Source organism: Geospiza fortis, unplaced genomic scaffold, assembly GCF_000277835.1.
Source record: "Geospiza fortis unplaced genomic scaffold, GeoFor_1.0 scaffold128, whole genome shotgun sequence".
Lineage (NCBI taxonomy): Eukaryota > Metazoa > Chordata > Aves > Passeriformes > Thraupidae > Geospiza > Geospiza fortis.
Genome location: NW_005054420.1, coordinates 1,112,135 through 1,132,428, shown reverse-complemented (window position 1 = coordinate 1,132,428; position 20,294 = coordinate 1,112,135). Strand labels below are relative to the sequence as shown.

Here is a 20,294-nt window from a genome sequence, read left to right as displayed (position 1 = left end):
TTTGGGGAGCTGGACAGAGCTGGAGGCACTGCCAGCACACAAACACTGCATAGGGATTAAGGGATCTTTGTAAGGATTGTTGTCACCAGGAGCTCCTGCCCTGCTAATGGCAGTGTGGTTACAGCAGCACCATCCTAGGACAGTGCTGCAGAGGGGAGGGAAGGGCTTTTCTGGGAGTCAGAAAAAAAATTTAAAAAAAATTTAGCCAAAAATCATTTCATGTTAAAAATATTTCCAATTAACTAAAGCATCTTATCTTTAGCTCCATTCACAAAAAGTGCTTGCCACCGATTTATTGATTTTCAGTTGTATTTCAAATGAAATTGGTTGTCTCACTATAGATTCAAGATGTCATTTAATACATTAGCTCTCATAAAAGTGAAGTCTTACTCTTTAAAATTTCACAGGAGGCCTCTAAAACCCAAGCAAATGGAACGACATAAATGTGCATTAATTGGCTTGTACAGAACTCCAGCCCTGCTGCAGTCCCACTGATTTTATACACAGCTGGCACTCACAAAGGTCACTTCAAAAGATCCTTGTACCCCAAAAGAAAAAGAAAAAAGCTGGTCTGATAATCAAGTTCTTTACCAAATTTCAGAAATCACTTCCACAGGGAGAAGCCCAACACATGCCTGAGCTGGTGAGGGATCTCTGCCCTCGCCACAGGGCTGGCGCTCAAGTCAGGGCTCCCACTGCCCTGTCACCACAATCCAGCAGCTTAGAAAGGGCTCCTGGGGATTCTCAGTGTGAAAGCTGCAGCCCAGGAGCTGCATTTCATGGGATCAGATGGGGAGGGAGCAAGTGTCAGGGAACAGGATGCAAAATAAACACAAAGTCAGTGTTCCAACCAGCTGCTTCCAAAAGCTCCCAAACAGCAGAAAAAAAGGAAAACTCCTGTGGAAGCAACAGCAGGAGGAGATGAGCACTCCTCCAAGGGGCATACGCTTCCCATCACTGCCTGGGCCAAAGAGTGAACATGTGGGAGAGGCAGGAAACAGCTCAGGAGCTCCAGCAAACCCTGTCCTGGAGCAGCTCCTGTGACTGACAGCGACACCAGAGTGTTCAGTGCACGAGGCAGGGCTTTATCCACCTCCCTGCTCCCAGCCTGGCAGGTGAGGGAGGCTACGTGACAGAACAAGGTCAAGCAGACAAAAAACCCCCTGAACTACATCTTCCTTGGACATGTGCACTGATTGGAAAGGCAGCCTGACACCCAGATGGGCCCTAGGACACAAATGGCTACAAGGGAGCTCTCACAGCACCTTTTTCCTCCTCTGTTGAGCTAACTGGCAGTCATCCTGCCAAATGGCATTTAAACCAGGGATTTTTACTACTTACTACAAAGATAACACAATATCCAGCCTCGAGAACAGATGCTCAGCAAACTCCACCTTGCCTGAATTCAGGAGGGCAACTAAAGCTCCTGGAGCTGCCCCCAAATTCTCCTTCTGGCCCCCTGTGGAGCAGGAGGTGACTTCTATTCCGTGGTCAAAATGGTTGGGGTGAGTGGAGACTTGAGCAGGACAGGCACCTCTGGTGTCTGTAGGTGTTGTGTATCCAAAACAAGGCAAATCACCACAAAATACAGCAGGAACAGGTATCAAGCAGTTGTTTCTAGTCAGTGTGCTGATCCAGGTCTGGCAATACACAGTCACCAGCATTTCAAACTCTAACTGGGAAGAAAAGCTTTGGTTCCTACAAATTTATCCAAACCCATGTTATCAGCTAACAAAATATGAGTACGTGATCAAAGCAGAAGGGAGAAAAAATAAGTGGTATTTAAGAAATGTTCCAATTAATTCAGCTGCAATGCTTGGCTCCAGAACAGCTCTTTAACCATCCTGTTAGTGCTGTGCACCACTTTGACGAGGGCAGTGTGCAAACAAATATCAGATGTTTGGCAGTAACCAGAAAAATCAAATATGGTACCTAGGGAAAAACCCAACAGCATCCATTTTCATCTGCACTCACACCAGGTAAAGTAAGAGTAAGTCACACAGAAACATCACTGCACCTGCATCAGCAATGCAGATCCAACACAAACTCTAAGTGATATCAGAAACCTGTTAGAAGCTTTAAAACAAAGCATCGTTCATATTTTAGAGTGAAGCAGTTATAAGTTGCTGCTGTTGTGTTCCCAGCTACAAAAGCAAAAGAAATGGAGAAAGGGACCAACGATGCTGATTCTGCAGCTTGGCTGGCTAGAAAGGGGTGGTGTGGCCAGAGGAACCAGCTCCAGCAGCACTGATGGATGTCACTTCACAGCAGTGAGCAGCACCCACGGGGAAGGTTTGACAGTGGGAATGGACCAGACCAGGACCTGAGTTCAATTCAGAGCAGCCAAGCACTCATCCCTTCTGTGTAACCCCAGAGAAGGGGCTCCAGCACCTCACTCTGTCCACATGGCTCAATTTTTGGATTTTCCAGCCAGCATTTAACCTCACAAGTTTCTTACATGACTTAGGCTTCACTGTTTACAGGGGAAAGGGAGAGATGAGTTCTGAATGTGCTCAACTGCTGTACATACCCTTCTATGATCCTCCAGTTGCCTCTGGGGTAGAGTTTGATCAAGCTCCTGCTGCACGTGCAGAAAGTTCATTTTAAAGCAGAACAACACTCAAGAGAGACCAACACCTCGGCACTCACGGGAATACTGGGGAGTCACAGCTGGATGCGAGGGGGGAGATGAGGGAGATGGACTGACAAACCACCAGAACAGGACACTGCCCTCTGCCAGCCCTGACCCCTCTGCTCTGCCACCCTCACACACCCCCTGGCATGCAGGAGTGCCAGCAGTGCTCAGGAAACACGGCTCTGCCTGGTGTCACAGGGACACACACAGCCCCGGGGGCTCAGCCCACGCATGCCCATGCACAGACACACAGAACACCCCCAGCCCCCTGGGCACACACTCTGGGGGTGAGGGACCCCAACACACCCCACCGTGGTCACTGAAACTCATTTGAGACTGGGGAGGGCTCCTGGCCCAGCCTGGGGGCTCCCTCCCCATGGCCAGGGTGGCACTGGGGAGTCACTGAGCTGCCCCTGGGCACAGCTCCAAATCAAATCCCTCTCACTTGAGAGATTCATTTCCAGGAATGCAACCTCCACTTTGCAAAGCTGAAGCACATTATGGTTTTGCTGCTTTAAGGCATCTCAAAAGGTGTAGAATAACAGCTCTATAAAGGGACCCATCAGAAACCAGGAGCCATCTCCCAGACATCTCAAATCCATTTGATGACCACTCAGAGTTTCAGGTTACATTTAAACACTATTCCACAAAATTTACAAATACAAAGGCCTAAACCATCACAAACACTTCTTTTTCTACATGATCTCACATTTATAAAAACTTCACAGCTCAGAGAATCATCACTCTCCCAGATTTAGACTTCCATGTAGTTTCATTTAGATTTGCACTGATTGGGCACCCAGGTGTACAATCTACCAATGCCATGTCTGGATGTCCCATGAATTTCAAAGGAATTTAAGATTTGATAAATTTTCCTGCCTTCTTTTTGGCAAATAATCTGCTTTATGCACATAAAGGACACGTTTCCACATATCCAATTCCCTTACAACCAGTGGCCCTGACAATGTGCAGTGACCCTGAGCTTGTCCACTGGGGCATTTTAAATGGGACACCAATTGCTCTGGAGTTATGAAGCTTCCACTAAGAACTTCCCTTTCCTTAAAGTACTGAAGTTTTTAAGCATGTGAGGCAAAGGGAAAACCAAATTCTGCATTAGGAGCCAAAACGAAGCCTCATTTTGCCAATGTAGGAAAATTTGAGAGGAGACTTTTCCCAGTGCCACCCTTAAAGAATAAAGGAAATGGCTGAAAGGAACAGACTTGGGATTAGCTTACAACTTTTTTTATATTTTCAGATTACCACACTGATGCTGTATTGGATTAAGGAACTTTAACAAATCTACTCATTTCCACTGTCTAACACCAGGCAGGAACACACACTTCACAGGGGTTGTTACCAACAAGACACTCCACTAGGACTAGTGAAACACCAATATTTGTGTGCTGTACAAATATAGGTGGCTGACACACCTCTACAGGGCTCTCCGTTTCTGGAGCTTGCGGCAGCTAGTTGAAAGTAAAATGCAGAAAAAATTAGTCATTCCTCCAGAATCTTCCATCCCAACAGCAACCCAGTGGTCAACAGTGAGGGGAAGGGAGCTGGCAAAGCACTTGACTTCAGCTGAATCATCACAAATGAACTGTAGCTGTAATTACTGTTTGCACTCTCCCACCCTGCTCCAAAAAGGCCACATTTGGCAAATTTCGCAGGTATCCTTTGAACAACCCAAACTGCTTTGCATGAACTCAGAGGCACAAGCAAAAAAAATGAAGTTGCAGTGCCCAGAGCACTTTTGGGGACCACACCCCCAGGATCTGTCACTGGAATGCTGCACATCCACCCCAGTGGGGAGGAGGAAGCCAGGGCTGCATATCACAAAGGTAGCAGCCTGACAATTTTAGCTGAAAAAGAGGTATTCTGTGGATTCTCATCTCTAAACATACTTTTCTCAAGACAAAAGATACACAACACAGCACCAAACAGGAGCAATGAAATAAGGGCCTGAATGGTGACAGCTTTTCAAATTTAAAATGCTGATCTTCAACTGAAACAGATGAAGACAAGTAACTTTTATCTAGTCAAGCACAGACACACAACAGAGAACTGAACATTCAAACTCAACTGCTGATTTAAGTGTGGGGAAATTGCCGTAATTCTCAGGAGCAGACACCAGGAAATAACACTCTCACAATCCTGTAACCCCAACCTGAGCCAGGCATTCCTGGCCATGTGTGCCACAGGGATGGACAGACCAAGGGAGCACAGACTGGGAGAGCAGCCCAGCACCTGCTGCAGCCTGGGGAGCCCCAGAGGGAGGCCACAGATGCAGCAGGAGGAAAAATGACACTGCACTTCCCAGGAAGGAGCCCCAGGAGCGAGCACTTCCCCTGCAGGGACTCCTTGGCCAGGAAAAAGACCCTTCTCCATGCTCCTCCCAAGGGACTTTGCTCCTGGCCAGCTCCCATGGCCTTTGCTGGTGGCTTCCTTGCATTGTCGCCGCTCCTGGACACGTCTCAAGCACGCCGATCCCTTGTGTGGCCAAGTGGAAGCCGGCAGGGCTTGACCCAGAGGAGGGAACAGGAAAAGCAGCAGGTTCCTGCAGAGGAACACACCGTCCTGCCCTGCCCTGCTCCCAGGCTGCAGTCCCCTGAGCCTGGGCACACTGTCCCACTGCACAGCCTGCCTGGGGCACAGGAAACAGCCCTGCCTTCCCCTGAGCCAACAGCAGCAAGGAAAACAGGCCTGTTCCCTGCAGGGGAAGTGAGCTCCCTTCCTCCCAGGGAGGGAGCCTGGAGCTGACAGGTCAAGTGGACATGGCTGCTGGACTCAGGATTCCAAACACAAGTTTCCTTCTGGGCACTGGGACAGGTTTCCCAGAGAAACTGTGGATTTTCCAGCCCTTCAAGTGCCCAAGGCCAGGCTGGATGGAGCTCTGAGCAGCCTGGGACAGTGGAAGGTGTCCCTGCCATGGCAGGGGTGGCACTGGATGAGCTTTAAGGTCTCTCCCAACCCAAACCATTCTGGGATTCCTGGGCTGATACCTTGATCCCATTTCAACCAAACAGACATTTACATTTTGGGGCTGAAAAGCCCAAAAGCACAGATGAGGAATCACGTAAAATTGATAGTTTGCTCCTTCTCAAGCTAAAATTACAAATTCCAGCTCACAAATTCCTCTGTGGCACAGCCAGCACACCAGAGCCAGCCCCACACACTGACCTGGCAGCAAAACCTCTGCCCTGGGCAATGCCCACATGGATCACCCACAGCAGCACAGCCCTCAGCCATCTTCCAGTAAGAACATAAACTCCAAATCCTGAAACTGTTATTCTTTGAGTCAAAATGGGGTCAAATAGCAAAGAATTATCAAGCTCTTGTTGCTGTGCTACACTTTGCACTCTCCTTTGTGTGCTGCAACAGCAAAATATCACCTTATGCTTTACAAGGATTGAACAGGGTGGGAGAGCAGCCCAAAGCAGTAATTTTCCAAGATTTCTTGTGCCTCCCTATATTTCAGCTCTGCAGCTGTAAGAAAGGGATGGTCTGGGGGGCAGGGGCAGGTTTGTGGAGTACCAAACACAGCCAGTGATTAGCAGGACACAGTGGGCAGCTTTTAAACTGGAACCCAGTGGGTGGCCAGGTCAGAGTCCAACATCTGTGCTTTTTACAGGCAGGAGGGAAAGGTCCTTTCAGCTTGCTGAGCAAAACCCTCTCTCCTCCTTTGAAGTTTCCACTCCCCCAAGGCTGGCCACTAAAGCACTCCTGATGAGCCATGAGAGGGGATGCACAGTCCCTGACCCTCTGGTGACCGGAGAGCTTCCAGCAGCCACTTCCCCAGCACAGGCCACGTGTGCTTCCCAGAACAGACTGTCTGACTCAAGAGGGGATGTGTGGCCCTCAAAAACCACCAGAGCACGTGACAGCTCCAGGCTGAATTCAATGTCTGATACACAGATGAGCTTTCCATCCTCTTCCTTTGCAGTTTGGAGGAATTCTTCAAAGTTTTAGTCTCATTTGCTTTCAAAATAGCAATCACAATGGAAGTTGCTTAATCCTTCCTTCAGAGAAAATTCAAACTACTGCTGCGATAGAGTAGAAAAGGTTTGAGGAAAAGCAGAAAGATTTTCATGCAAGTTTGAAGCATCAGAATTGCTTTTCTCCACGTTTTTTACCCAACTGTGCAGTGAACACCCAGACCACTGAGCAGTGCAAAGGCCTGAAATGCATTTAAAAGGCTGCTGGAGATTCCAGTTCACAGACTGGGGCTGCTCCAGAGAGTGGCTTCAAAAAACAGGCTGGAAAACAGCTCACATTGTAATAAATGGCAGGGAAATAATCTGATCACAAAACTGACATTTGTGTGAGCACACACAAACACACCTTCAAAAACCTGGTCCTTTTCTCTTCGGCCTCACCAAACTTTGGAATTCTGACAAAATAATGGACAAAATAGCACAATTTCAAGCACCAATCTCCTACAATTCAGAGTTCAAAGGACTGAGAGGTGACAAACCTCAGCCTGCTGAACTGATGACGTTTTCCAATGCCATCAGTTCACACAATTCCTCCAGGTCTCTCCAAACATCCTCCCTCCTGTCCTGGGAGGTCCCTGAGCTCAACACTGAGCACTCTGAGGAAGCTGAGCCCAGCTCCATGGATTTGGCTCCACGGACAGACAGTGGTGAGGAGTGGGATGCCCTGGAATGTGCAGGAAGTCAGGCTCAATCACTGAGAGGTCCCTTCTGGCCCCAAAACCTGTGAATTCAGGAACTGACCCAACTCCATGCATATGGCATCTCATTACTGGGGTGGCAGGGGGAGACATTTGGCAGAGAGGAGGAAATAAAAAGGGAAAACACAGCTGCAGAATCAGCCAAATTGCACATTAAGCTTTTGATAGCCAGGTTGTACATCCAGATGCGAGGAACTAGAGTGAAGATTTCAGATAAATGTTATTCTGAAGCCTCTGCCTCAGCTCCTGCACTGCCATCTCCAGCAGGAGCTGGAATTCCAGTGGGAACGGCTGCTCAGATTGAATCCTGCAAGTCCCTTTCCACTTTTTCCTCCTTTCTCTGAACTTCTCTGTTCTCCCCTTTGAAATACCATCAGCTCTTCCTTGAAAGGCACACAGCAAAAGCATCACCTTGTCTGATTCGTGGCAACAGACTAGAGCACAAATTGTGTTGCTGTCCTTCATAACTCTATAAAAATACCACAAAACTCTGTGCAGCTTCCTTGCCAAGTCCCCTTTGTGGAGCCAACGCTGTTACCTTGTGGAGCTGAGGAGAAATTTGGATAGGAAATTTCTAGCCCCTGCAGATGATCTGTAGGTGTTTGTCAAACAAGCATTTGACTTGTTATGGAGAAGTTTCAGGGCAGAGGGGAATAACTGGGACCCAGGAGCACTGAACTGCTTTGACAAAACTTCCCACGTTGCATTCTCAGGGGTGGAGGATCTCAGCCCTGCCTAAATCAGGCAGCAGCAGGAGATGTGCGGCAGCACCTTGTTCTGGCACAGGTCCCCCAGAAGGCAGGTGGGATTTTGGGGCCAGGGGCAGCCCCCAGGCCTGGCCCTGTCACACACCCAGGGCAGGGACACAGCTGAACATCCTCCCTGATCTCAGGGAACCTGCAGAGATCTGTGCACTGCCAGCTGAGGAGGAGGCAGATCTGCCACAAGGGCTGCCAGTGCCTGCCCTCCAAGGTCACCAAGATCTACCTAGGGGAATGCCTTCCCTCATTTTCCCGAGTTTTCAGTGGAGAAATCATGTTTTAACTTGGGCTGGGACTTTCCAGGAGCTGGAGACCTCAGTGTCTGCCCTTCAGCAGGAGTGCGAGCACTTCCTCCTCTTCAATTTCTCTGTCTTGCAGGAATTCTACTGAATACACTGAGAGCTGCCTTCACAACCCATTTTACAGCAGCAGTTTTAATTAGCAGTAAGGTGGAATAACTGCTATTTTTTTTGGTGACAAGTAACTGCAAGAAATGTTCCAGCCTCCTTTCCCAAGGAGCTCACCAATTCCAGTCTGTGTCAAGGAAAAAAAAAAAAAAAGAAAAGAAAAAAGCCCTGTCCAAAGATCGCAGGATTTCTCAAGGGGAAAAAAATATAAGGCAGGCCACAAAAATTTATGAGTGCCTGCATTTCCTCTGCTTGAGACATAACAAGTGAAGCACTGTCTAAGTGCAAAATACACAAGAGAAATGACTGCAGAGTAAGATTTCTACAAGGAAAATAATTCCCAAGTGCAGCTTTGCAGCTCTGAAGAGGTTAATACATTTCCTAACTCCAATCAAAGATGCATAAAACAGCACATATTTTGCACGTCAGCCGTTGGAATTTTAGTTTATCATAGTAAAGAGCAGGGAAAAGGTTAATTCAGGCAACCCCTCTGAACCAGGATTTTCAGTTCCCTTTCCACCTACTTGAAACCTCAAGACTAATGCAAAGAGGTGAAAAAACCCCAAACCTAAACTCTACTGAGTGGGTCTGCAAGTGCATTTTACAGGATAGAGCTGCCTGCAGATAAATCAGCTGCATAAAGAAGTGTCGCTACTGAAAAACCAGATAAAACACCAACACAGCCCTAACAAATAACTAAATAATACAAGGGAAACTCCATGCTGGGTTTGGTTGGGTGGCTGCTGGCCCATACCCCAAAAACAGCAGAACACCCCCATTTCAGTGTGGAAATGGAAACAGAGCTGCAGTGAGTGGGATCAGACCAGGGGGGTGCAGAGCACCTCCATTTCAGTGTGGAAATTGGGATAGAGTTGCAGTGGAGTGGGGTCAGGCTTGGGGGGAAGCAGAGCACCCCCATTTCACCCTGGAAACGGGGATATAGCAGCAGTGGAGCAGGGTCAGGGTGGGGGGGGGAAGCAGAGCACCCCCATTTCACCCTGGAATTTGGGATATAGCAGCAGTGGAGCAGGGTCAGGGTGGGGGGGGGAAGCAGAGCACCCCCATTTCACCCTGGAATTTGGGATATAGCAGCAGTGGAGCGGGGTCAGGCGGGGAGCACAGCCCAGCCCCAGCTCGGCGCTACCGGCACAGGCCGCGGGCCAGCGCGGTGCCTGTAAACATCCCCAGCGCCTTTATTGGCAATTACTGCTGAAGGTCACACATCAGCAGCGGGCCTAAATTCCAGGAAAAAAAGCTCTTCTTATGTAACTGCTGCCTGAATGTTGGCAGGTGCCCAGCGGAACAGCTCACTGCAATGTGGCTGGGAGGGGAAAAAGGAATATAAAAAAAAAAAAAAGGCAAAGTAGGCCATCTCCCAGCGCGATCGGCATCCTGCGCGTGCCACCTGCAGGTCAGCACCGACGGGCCCTGCCTGCCAGGCCAGCAAAGATCCATGGCTCCTCCAGGATGGGGGGGGTTTAGCAGCCAGGACACACACTGCAGGTGGAAACTGGGCCACGGCGTCCCCAGAGGGCAGCCCTGGCCAGGGAGGATGGACAGGAACCTTTCCCAGAGCTGGGCTGGAGCACAGGGAGCCCACGGTGCAGCTCAGCACGCAACACCAGCAAATCTGCATTTGCATCACGCCTGCACTCCTCAGTGGGCTGAGGATTGCATTAACAGCACATTAAGCTGTTGTGTGTAATTACAAGCAGGGTTTAGTTCTTGCTGTTGTGTGAAGATTCACACTTGGTGGAAGAATTCACCTCGGCCCCAAAGCTCTTCCCTGAGACAGCAGCACAGGCTCCGTCAGGGACAGGATTAGAGCAGCTCCAGCTCAGGAAGGAGGCCATCAACAGAGACTCAGCCCAAGGGCTTCTAAGGACAATGCCCTGCCTTGGGGTTTTGGCTTTACCACCTGAGACACCTGCACAGAGCCCACGTCAAACACGCCCTGTTGAACCCTTCAGCTCCAGGAGAGGCACAGAGCAGCCACAGCACAAGCCAAAGGCCAACTCTGAGCTCACAACACTCCAAAACCAGGAGAGAACCAACACAGCCATGATGCCAGTGTGGTGGGACGCCGTTCCTCATGGTTTGGGTTTTCTATCCATGCTCCACTGCTTCTCCTTGGCAAACTGCAGCTCCTCCCTGTCCCTCCTTTCCAGCACAAAGGGAATTGCACATAAACCCTCAATAAAAGTGCGAGTTCGGACAACAGCAGCACCTCTGCTGTTCCCTTCCTCTCCACTTCTCCAGCACCCAAAGACCCCCAGTTCAGCCCAAAATTATGCAGGGCTGGTGCCAACCCCACACTCAGGGGATTTCCTACCAGTGGGTGAATTCCAGCATTATTCACCACTTCCAAAGGACACTCCCTTCTTCACTCACAAACACGTTAAAGAGGGTCTGCCACAACTTTCACTAACAAACACAGACCTCCCTCCTGGTGGTTTTTATATCCTTTGGTTTTGGGACCCACTGCTCACTGGGATCACCTTGCAGGACACAACTAACTCAACCTACATAAAGGCCACTATGAAATCAAGCCAACAACAGTTACTTCAGTGGAGTATTCCCTGAGGGAACAAGGAGCATTTCAGCTGATCAGAACAATTAAAGTGTGCATAGTCTTGACAGAAAAGCAAGGCAATAATTTTACTAATATTGCAGAGTTTTGTATTCTTTGCTCTAAATGTTTACAGTTTCCAGGGCTGACAAGGGGGGGGGAAAGGAAACCAGAAAACCCCAGGATTTCTGAGACTTGCCAGTGGTTCCAGCTCCATCTGAATCCCTTTCCCTGTGCAGCCAGTGCTCAGTGCTGATGGTTATACACACACCTGCTCCTTCCATGCACTTGCTCCATTAAGGAGCAATAAAATTCCTCCTTTGCAGCCTCCAGACCAAATCCTAAATTGTTCTGCACGCTCTGGCTGATTTACTGCAGGCCAAGACAGCACATCACAGCCAGAAACCAAAGGGGGAAGAGTTTCACATTATGACTTAATTTGCAATTAAACAATTCAACTTTCTCTCTGAAGTTTCTCCAAGCTAAAATTATACATATACACACGTGCTATTCTGGGAAGCTGCAGCAGCACATCTTCCAAAGGACCTGGCCTGGTGGAAGCGTTTCTGTGCTACAGGTAAACTTCTGGAAACCAGAGCAGAATGCTGGCGTGTATGCCCCAGGTTAAAAGGGGAAAAAACTAGGTTTTTAACAAAAAAAGAGAGAAACAGACAGCAGAGCACCTCTGTAATGGTGGGAGTGTGTGTGGAGCTTGGGGATGCACCTGAGATCTCATCCCAGCACAGCTCAGAGGTGATGGCACGGCAGTAAATGAACTTGTGCAACAAGAAATTTGCCTTTCAGGTCAAAATCAGATTCTGGACCAAAAGCACTGATGGGAAACCAGTTTCTTAGGGAAGGGACCTTCAGCTCCAGCCCTAAAAGCCCCCCTGAACAGAAAACACTCTCCAGGCCAGCCTTGGGTAATGTGCACATTATTTGTCCACTTTAGTGATGAATAGTTTGGCTTTCAAATGCATTTCACCAGGCAAGGTCCCCAAATATTTCATTTTCAGAATGAAGTTTACCCAGTGAATTCAGGTGGTTAACATCAAAATCAACAAGTCATACCATAAATTGCTTTCTGCAGATTTCATGACCTACTCCACTAAATAAAGGTCAGAAATGCTTTAGACATTTTAAGTGGTTGAGCTTTGTTCCAAATAAAAGGTTGGCTTGGGAGAGAACACAGGAAACAAAGCACTGAGAGGAAAATATTTCTTTTTTCCGTGGTATTTCAGTAAAATAAGGTGCCAGTCAATCACTTTCTCAGTATTATACATTTATGCAAATTCCACACCCACACCAGGGTTTTTTTGAGCTGATGAGGAAGTTGCAGAGCAGAGGCAGCTCAGCTCCCTCCGCCCTGCGCTGCTGCCCCGACCAGACACCAGGCTTGTCAGAGTCCTTGGAAAGCTCCACGTCAGCTAAACTCCAAGTTTTCCCTCAAACAGGGCTTTTCACGCAGAAACAGCTTCCCAAATCACTGATTCCTCGGGGTTACACACCACCCACCCCACTGGGGCACAGCCAGGGCACTGCCATGCTCTCACGAGCTGCAGCACTGTCACTTTCCCTTCTTGGGAACAGCAGCAGCACAAATTCTGCACAATTTCTGCCCCTCCCCAGTCCCACTTGCACCCACCTTCCTCCAGCTCCTGCACGGACACCATTAAAGCTCACTATTTGGCTTTCCAAATAAGAAGAAATAACCCCTTCACATATGACACAGGAATGGTGGCCAAGTGCTAAATGCTGACTGCTTCGAGCAGCTCACCCCTCCAGATCTGATCCTAAACTTCACAGGATCTACCAGGGCACCAGCTGATTGCAGACTACCAAAAATGACAGCTCCATCTGCATTAATATTCCAAGAAATGACATGTGGAATTAGTTATGGTAACTATTCCCAGGAAGGACACACAGCAGACTGAAAACTCCACTAATTCACTGACACAGGCACACAAATCAGAACGCTCAGTGCTGCAGAGACAGGACAGATCACAGGGCTACTGGTAAAACAAACACCATAGAAACAACACTGGAGAAGAGAAATAAAATTAAAACCTCAGCATTATCCAATTCAATGGTAATCTGCTGGGAAAGAAAGAAGGGGAAGAATTGAAAGCAAGGATTAGTAAGAGAAAAGAAACATCAATTTCACGTAAGGATCTTATAAATCATTTAACACTTGAATGCTGCAATCCACCATTATTTCTGCAGCGGGCATGAGGAACATCTGCCAGCTCTGGGTTAGGGAACAGCCACTGCTGGGAGTGCTGTGCCAGGCAGCTTGGGAGGCAGGATGTACCCTGGCTTTGTCCCTGTGCCAGGGACAGGCCACGTGGGCTGCCTGACCCAGAGCCAAGGACTTCACCCTTGGGCACGGGAGTGTCACGAGCCCTGAGCAGAGCAGCAGCAGCTCAGGGGCTGCACTTCCACTCTGGGAGGGAAAATGGAGCTTCCCAACGTGAGTCCTGCGGAGCTGAGGCGAGTCAGCTGGTAGGCACCCGGAGAGACGTGCATGAATGACATGTTTCAGCACAGTGAAAAACTTGGGTCTAGCCTACACTGTCAATGCAGAGCAGTTTTGTGCCTATTAAATACTGCACAGTATGCTCCCCGTCACTGAGCCATCCTGAGCGCGTGCCAAGCGAGGAGTCTTCAGCAATATGGAAAAATTTCAGCCTTCCCACAGGCTCCTGTACATCTGTGCTCTGCCCACGGGTTCTGCTGCCTGCTGGGGAGCCCCAGCTGTGGGAGCAGGGCTCTGGGTGACAGGAGCACACCCTGTGTTCCTCCTGCACTGCCCACCCTGCTCAGGGCCGGCAGCGTGAGGGGATCTGTGGGCTGGGGGAGCCACAGCACAGGAGGAGCCCTGCACATCCTTACGTGCCTACGTAAGCCAGGCTGCTCCGGAGGGCACCACGCGGGGCTGCAGCAGGACCACAGGCACTGCCAGAACCTGCCCAGAGCTCTGGGGCTGGACACGGGTGGGGGGGACAGCTGAGAGCCCTGGCACAGGACAGGGATGACAGCTCTGCACTGCCAGGGCTTTAAAGGGGCTCTCAGGAAAGAATCCTGCCCTGTCAGGCTGGGGAGCCTGGCACAGGCTGCCCAAAGACAGAAGGGATGGCTGCCCAGCCCTGCAAGGGTTCCAGGCCAGGCTGGGCTGTGGAAGGTGTCCCTGCCCAAGGCAGGGAGGGAACTGGGTCATCTTTAAGGTCCCTTCCAAGCCAAGCCTTTCCCTGGTTCTACGCTTGAGGTCAATAAACTGTTCCCAAGGGTGAGCTCTGCACCTCCATGGATGGAAGCATCTCTAGGCAGGGACTCCAGGATTTACAGTGGGGTTTTTACAATATAAGAGGGGTTTTTCCTTCTTTTTTTTTTATTTTTGTTACACTACAGGATGAGTTTAAAAACAAAAGGTGCTACCTTTTAGGTGGTGACTAAATTCAGTTCTCTGAGTCACAAGGGAGAATAAACCCCACTGCAGTGCTCACAGCCAGACAGCAAAAGCTGTTCTACTACTACTGACAGTCTATCTGTGAGCAATCAGCTGCTCCTTCCGCCTCAGAAATCACTTCACAGGCAGGCATATCCTGACTCCTTATGTAACTGAGCCACTGCTTCAGAAATCAATGCTTCTGCCACACTTTGAAGATTTTTTAGCACCTTGTGGGGTTCTCCATGGTCTGAATGGTGCAAGGTATGTTAAGTGCAGCTTCTAGAAATACTGCTTCATCCAAGTTAGCTGAATGAAGCCTAAGAAACTCCTAGAAATTAATTTCCATTTTGGAAAATCTCTCAGTGGCAAATTACATTTAAGGGAAACTCTCAAAGCTCTGATTTGGGTTTCACTGGTGTCTAGTATACACAACATGCATCACACACTGCTGTTATTACTTCAGGTGACCTTGACACTGGCTCCTGGCTGTTCTGACAGGAGAGGACACACTGATCTGCTAGACAAGTGTAAGATGTGATCTATGGTTACACTGAGTGTGTTACACGTCAGGAAACACCAGCAGCCATGAGAGGATCACCAGTCCCCCTCCCTTCCCAGGAGCAGCCTGGCCAGAGCCAGCCCCTTCCAGCTGGGATGTCTCAGCGAAGGGACCTTGAGGAGAGCATAGGAGGTGATGCCCCAGCACAGGATTCAGCCACTTGGGCAGAGGACAGTGTGCCCCAAGCTGACACTGCAGCTGTGCCCTGTCCTGCTCCCTCCCCATCCCACAGGGATGTGCTGCTTTGCTGAGCTGGCCAGGGAATTCCCTGCAGCCCATGAATTCCCTCAAACCACGGCTGCTGCACAGGGAGGCAGTGCCCAGCAGGAGCAGGGCAGCAGCTGGAGCTGGCAGCCCTGGGAAGAGCCTCCCTGGCAGGGCAGGAGCACAGCCCTGGCCATCCCTGCCCTGAGGGCATTTTCCTGGGAGCCTCCCCTCCCTGGCACTGCCTGTGCAGCCTGGGTGTGCTGGGAGCAGCCCACACGTGCACACCCACGTGTGCCAGAGCCCTGGCACCACGTCCTGCTCCTGCCTCCTGCTGACATTCCCAGTGCCCAGGATGCTGCAGGTTCCTCTGCCTGTGGAGCATCTCCCTCCCTGGCAGCTGCTACAAACCTGCTGTTCTCAAGCTCTGATCTCTGAAGTTTTTGCCCTTTCTGCTGTGAACTGAGCATGAGCAGCAGCTCCAAACCCATCTGTGGGGGAGAACTGGACTGAGACACCACCTGCTCCTGGGCACAGCCTCGCAGGGGCACAGAGACCCTGCCACATCCCAGCTTCCCCCAGTCCCCACTCCCAGCTGCTCCCAACTCTGTGCTCCTCTGCACCCACTGGGTGCCATGGGAAGAACCTCAGCTGACCAGAATTCCAGGAGAATCTCCAAATCCCAGTCTCAGCTGACTGCAACCGCTTCTAGAAACACAAACATATGGGAGCATACACACTGTCCTGATGGAAATAAAGAATAGGTCTATACCTACAGAAAAATGTTCCTCTCAAGCAGTCAGGAGTTGTATGTAGGAAAGGGAAAGAAGAAACATGGGTGGGTGTAGAGAGAGTTTCCATCTATAAACCACAACAAGATTACTCAGTTGTACACAAATTCAAATTAACTACAAAACACCCTCTTGTTGTAAGGTTACGTGACCTGAAGAGTCACCTAAACCTGAGAATCAAATAAAGACATTACAGCCTTCAGAAAAAGGTAAAAACCCTGATATTTTAGAGCGCCAGCAACTGCAGGGATTAGACTTAAACTTGCCAGTGTCAAGAAGAAAAGTAGCAGAAACAAGCTTAACTTCAAATACGATTTGATAGGTATTAGTTGACTAAAAATGTTTTGTCCCTGCTCCAGCCTAGAAGTGCTTACACATACAAAACAGCTTGAAAAAGCAGGAGTTTTATTTTCCTTTACTGAATGAAGCCAGTGTTTAACAGAATGCTGGACTGTACCTTACCTTTTCTCCATAGCCTCTATCTTTGGTCATCATTTCCCTGAGCGTCTGCAATACCTTAATACACAGTTTCTCCTCATTCTCCTCCAGCAGCTGCTTTGTGTGCTTAATTAGCCTGAAAAAAGCCATAAATCAGGTTAGTGCAAATATTCTAAAAATGGGGTAAGATATATGTGCTTATCTCCACTGGTTTATGCTGCAAACAAGGTTTATCATCATACTGTTACACAACCAATTTGGAACCTTCTCTCCAGAGCAACACCTGACAGCTACCAGGGGAAGCTGTGGGCAGGAAAAGAGCCAAAAAACCCCTCTGCTGCAGGCAGCAATGAATCAGTGGGATCCAGGACCTGGTGGTCCTCCAGAACAGCCAGTTAACAGTGAGAAATCTATTCCACTTGGTTCAAAAACAGACTGAGAGCCCTGGAGGGTGCAACCCCAAATCCATCCCACCCAGCACTTGGGACTGACTCAGTGCCCAGCTTCCACAACCTCTGTACAGAGCCCACCCCTCCAGGAGGTGAGGGGAGAAGCTTCATCTGCTCTCAATTGCCCTCTAAATGCCCTTGTAATCTCCCCTGTCCTTCCCTCCAGCTGTGGTGAAGCCCATGACAACAACTGATCCTGATGTATTCACCCAGCACCTCAGGAACATTCCTGGGGTGAAGGCAGGTATCAATAATTGCATCAGCTCAAAGTTTAACTCATTTATACAACTGCTCAGGATATTTGCATCCTGCAGCAAACAGACACTTTGAAGCATTAGTTGGGAGAATATATCAACCAGTCTTTCCCCATTCCCACAAGCAGTTTTTCTTCCCCATCAAGGACAAATTGCCTTGACCATATCACAAAATACTGATTTTTATTTCAGGTATTTCAGAGGATATAAAATATTTACTGATCTGGGCAAGAGGGCTCCATTCTACAGGGCATGGGAAGTTTGGGAAAAAGCGAAAACAAACGAGACTTCTAAGACGACTTACTTGCAAATGAAACCTCCACTTTCACATTTCCTCCTGGCATCCGTGTTCTCTGGGAAGAGCAGCTCAGGCCTGTGGAGCACATCCACCAGCACGGACAGCTCTGCCTGGACCAGAGGGCGCAGGCGATCCTCCAAGGCTGACACGATGTCCTGGGGAACAACCACACCAGGTTCAGGCAAACATTACCAACACACATCTAGAGCTGAATTGATTTCACTGACAGTGGATGAGGGACAGGACAATGAGGTCTGTCCTGGCTGAATAAATTAAAAGACCTCAGGTTTGGTCAGGTGAGATTTTCAGCGTTGCCGTGGCCCTGCAGGGGGAAGGGGGCTGTGCAGTCACCTGTAGCCTCTCGATGATGTTCCTGTAGTCCCTGGAGGCGGCGAGCACCGAGTCCCTGCGCGCGGCGTTGCGCGCCGTCATGCGCCAGTTCATGGCCGTCTTCTGCACGATGTTGTGGGACTTCAGGAACAGGTTGTTCACCTGGCTGTCCAAGTCCACAGGGATGGCAATCGCTCTGCTTTTGGCTGCAACAAGGAAAATCAGTGGGAACGGAGACCCTGAGCCCGTGAATCAACGCAACAACAGGACCAAGGTCTATGCAGTCCCTTCCTTCTACAAACTCTCCTTCCCAGGCTGAGAGGAAACAGCCTCAGGTTGCACCAGGGAAGGTTTAGATTAGACACTGGGAAATTAGGACATTAAGACTTTTTTTTTTCCCACAGAAAGGTCGTAAAGCATTAGAAAGGGCTGCCCAGAGAGGTGACAAAAATATTTATACATGGCACTTGAGATCATGTTTTACTGGTGACCACAGTGGTGGTGCTGGGCTGGCAGCTGGACTTGACCACCTTAAGAGATCTTTTCCAACCTTAACCATTCCATGGCTCTTTGAGTGCAATTTAAACAGGGCAGGGTCAGGCCCGAGCAGGATTATGTTTAGAGGTTTCCACACCTCAGAGCTGTTACTGTTGTTTGAGGTGTGGGAGTAGGAATCCTTCCCTAAACACACAGCCCCAACAGCTCGTGCTGGCGCACGTGGACACACAGCAGCAGAACCTGACCCCATATCCAGTACAAGCTGATGTTGTGGACACTGAAAGTGGAGCAAATTTATGGGCAGGCGTGGCACTCCCAGCTGCACCGGGGAGGGTCAGGCTGGACAGCAGGAGGAATTTCCCTATGGAAAGGGTGCTCAGGCTTTGGGACTGCCCAGGGAGGTTTGGGGTGCCCATCCCTGGAGGTGTCCAAGGAAGGGCTCAATGTGGCACTCAGGGACAAGATGGGCTTTGGGCACAGCTGGGACTCGATGATCCTGGGGGGCTTTCCCAACCTCAGTGCTTCCATGAAAACCATCTCCCTGCTGCAGATCAACTGGACTGCAGGGAGTTTTGAGGTTAGACAGAGAAAGCACTTCATGTGACAGTGACAACACCCACTGCTCAACCACCACGATCTATCAGCACAAGCCTGGACTGTGAGTTATCCCAGGTGGCACCTGCAGGACACAACCCACACTGTCCCTTGTGGCAGGATGACACAGCAGCCAGCCTGGATGGTTGCAGTCCTGGGGCAGGCAGCTGCGCTCACCCCACTCCTTACCTACGTCGGAGAGCACCCGGATGCAGCTCTCCACAGAGGCCTTCTGGCTGGGCATGAGCCAGGTGCAGTGGTAGACCCTGAACACGCCCTGCAGCAGCTGCACGAACACGGGCTGCCGAGTCTGCAAGGCAAGCACAGCACAGTCACAGCCTCACCCCAGCAGGGCTCACTGCCCCCAGCCCAGCTGGCACTCTCCAGTCCCTTCCAGCTGGTCTGCAGCACTTGTTGGGCAACTCCCCGTGGTGGCAGGGTATCTACCACGGGATCAGCAACTGGATGGGAAGGGTGGGAACCAATGCTGGAAGGGAAAATTGAACAGAAGCTTCTGCAGCAGAAAGCCCTGGTAATTGAGGCCTGACTAAGCAAAGGAAGTGAGCAGTCACCTTCATCTGTTTTATCAGAGCTATCAGCAACCCTGGCACACAGATTCCTCTTTTAGTGTTGACCAGCAGCTGACTCAAGAGGCCACAGGTAAATGGGGCTTGGCTATGTGACAGCAGAGGTCCAGAGTTGGAAGCTCATCATTCCAATCATTACTAGCTGGTATCCAATTCACTGAGAAAGCAGCTGTGTATTATTTGGAACACAGGCAGCGGTTAGTGGCAAACACTGCAGCTGCTGCAGGATTAGCCAAAATCAAGGTGTGGTTTTCACCCCTGAATTTCACAAGGTGATCTTCCACTACACACAGGTGAGCTGCTCCAACACACCCAAGCCCATGAGTTCTGTTCTTTCACCTTTGCAGCTGCCCAACAATAGTGACCAAAACTCCATTTGGTTTTGTACAGTGATTACTTAGTAGAACAACATATTACAACCTGTAGAGGAAAGAGCATTTTAAATATTTCAATCTGAGAGGGAACACCCTGTGTCCCTGTGCCCACTAGCTATGGAATGCTTCTATCAGCTACAGGAACTACACCACAGTGCAAACACCACAGGAGTTAGGAACCAGGGAAAAAATACCTCATTTATTCTGGCCAACAGTAAAGCCTGTTTGCAAGAAAAAAGTGGAGTTAGAGTAAAAAGCCAAATCTATTAGCTAATTAAATCTATTAGGTCAATTAAATAAAACACCATTACAAAATGTACAAGAGGAGAACCAAAATTCAAGCCCCCAAAATTGCTAAGAGGCAAATACCCATTTATCCTTTCTGGAAATAAGCCAAACACCAAA

General features: G+C 49.5%; 1 protein-coding gene across 1 annotated transcript in view; it reads right to left on the bottom strand.

The window, feature by feature from the left end:
• ITPR1 (inositol 1,4,5-trisphosphate receptor type 1) overlaps positions 1-20,294 on the bottom strand; it is a 144,493-nt gene that overhangs the window by 57,810 nt on the left and 66,389 nt on the right. The window contains exons 34-40 of the mRNA XM_031061617.1: positions 19,118-19,238; positions 17,858-18,042; positions 17,513-17,661; positions 16,530-16,641; positions 13,133-13,159; positions 4,066-4,101; positions 2,531-2,581 (exon numbers count right to left, since the gene is read on the bottom strand). Coding sequence (XP_030917477.1) covers positions 2,531-2,581; positions 4,066-4,101; positions 13,133-13,159; positions 16,530-16,641; positions 17,513-17,661; positions 17,858-18,042; positions 19,118-19,238 — 681 coding nt within the window. The remainder of the gene's footprint in view (positions 1-2,530; positions 2,582-4,065; positions 4,102-13,132; positions 13,160-16,529; positions 16,642-17,512; positions 17,662-17,857; positions 18,043-19,117; positions 19,239-20,294) is intronic.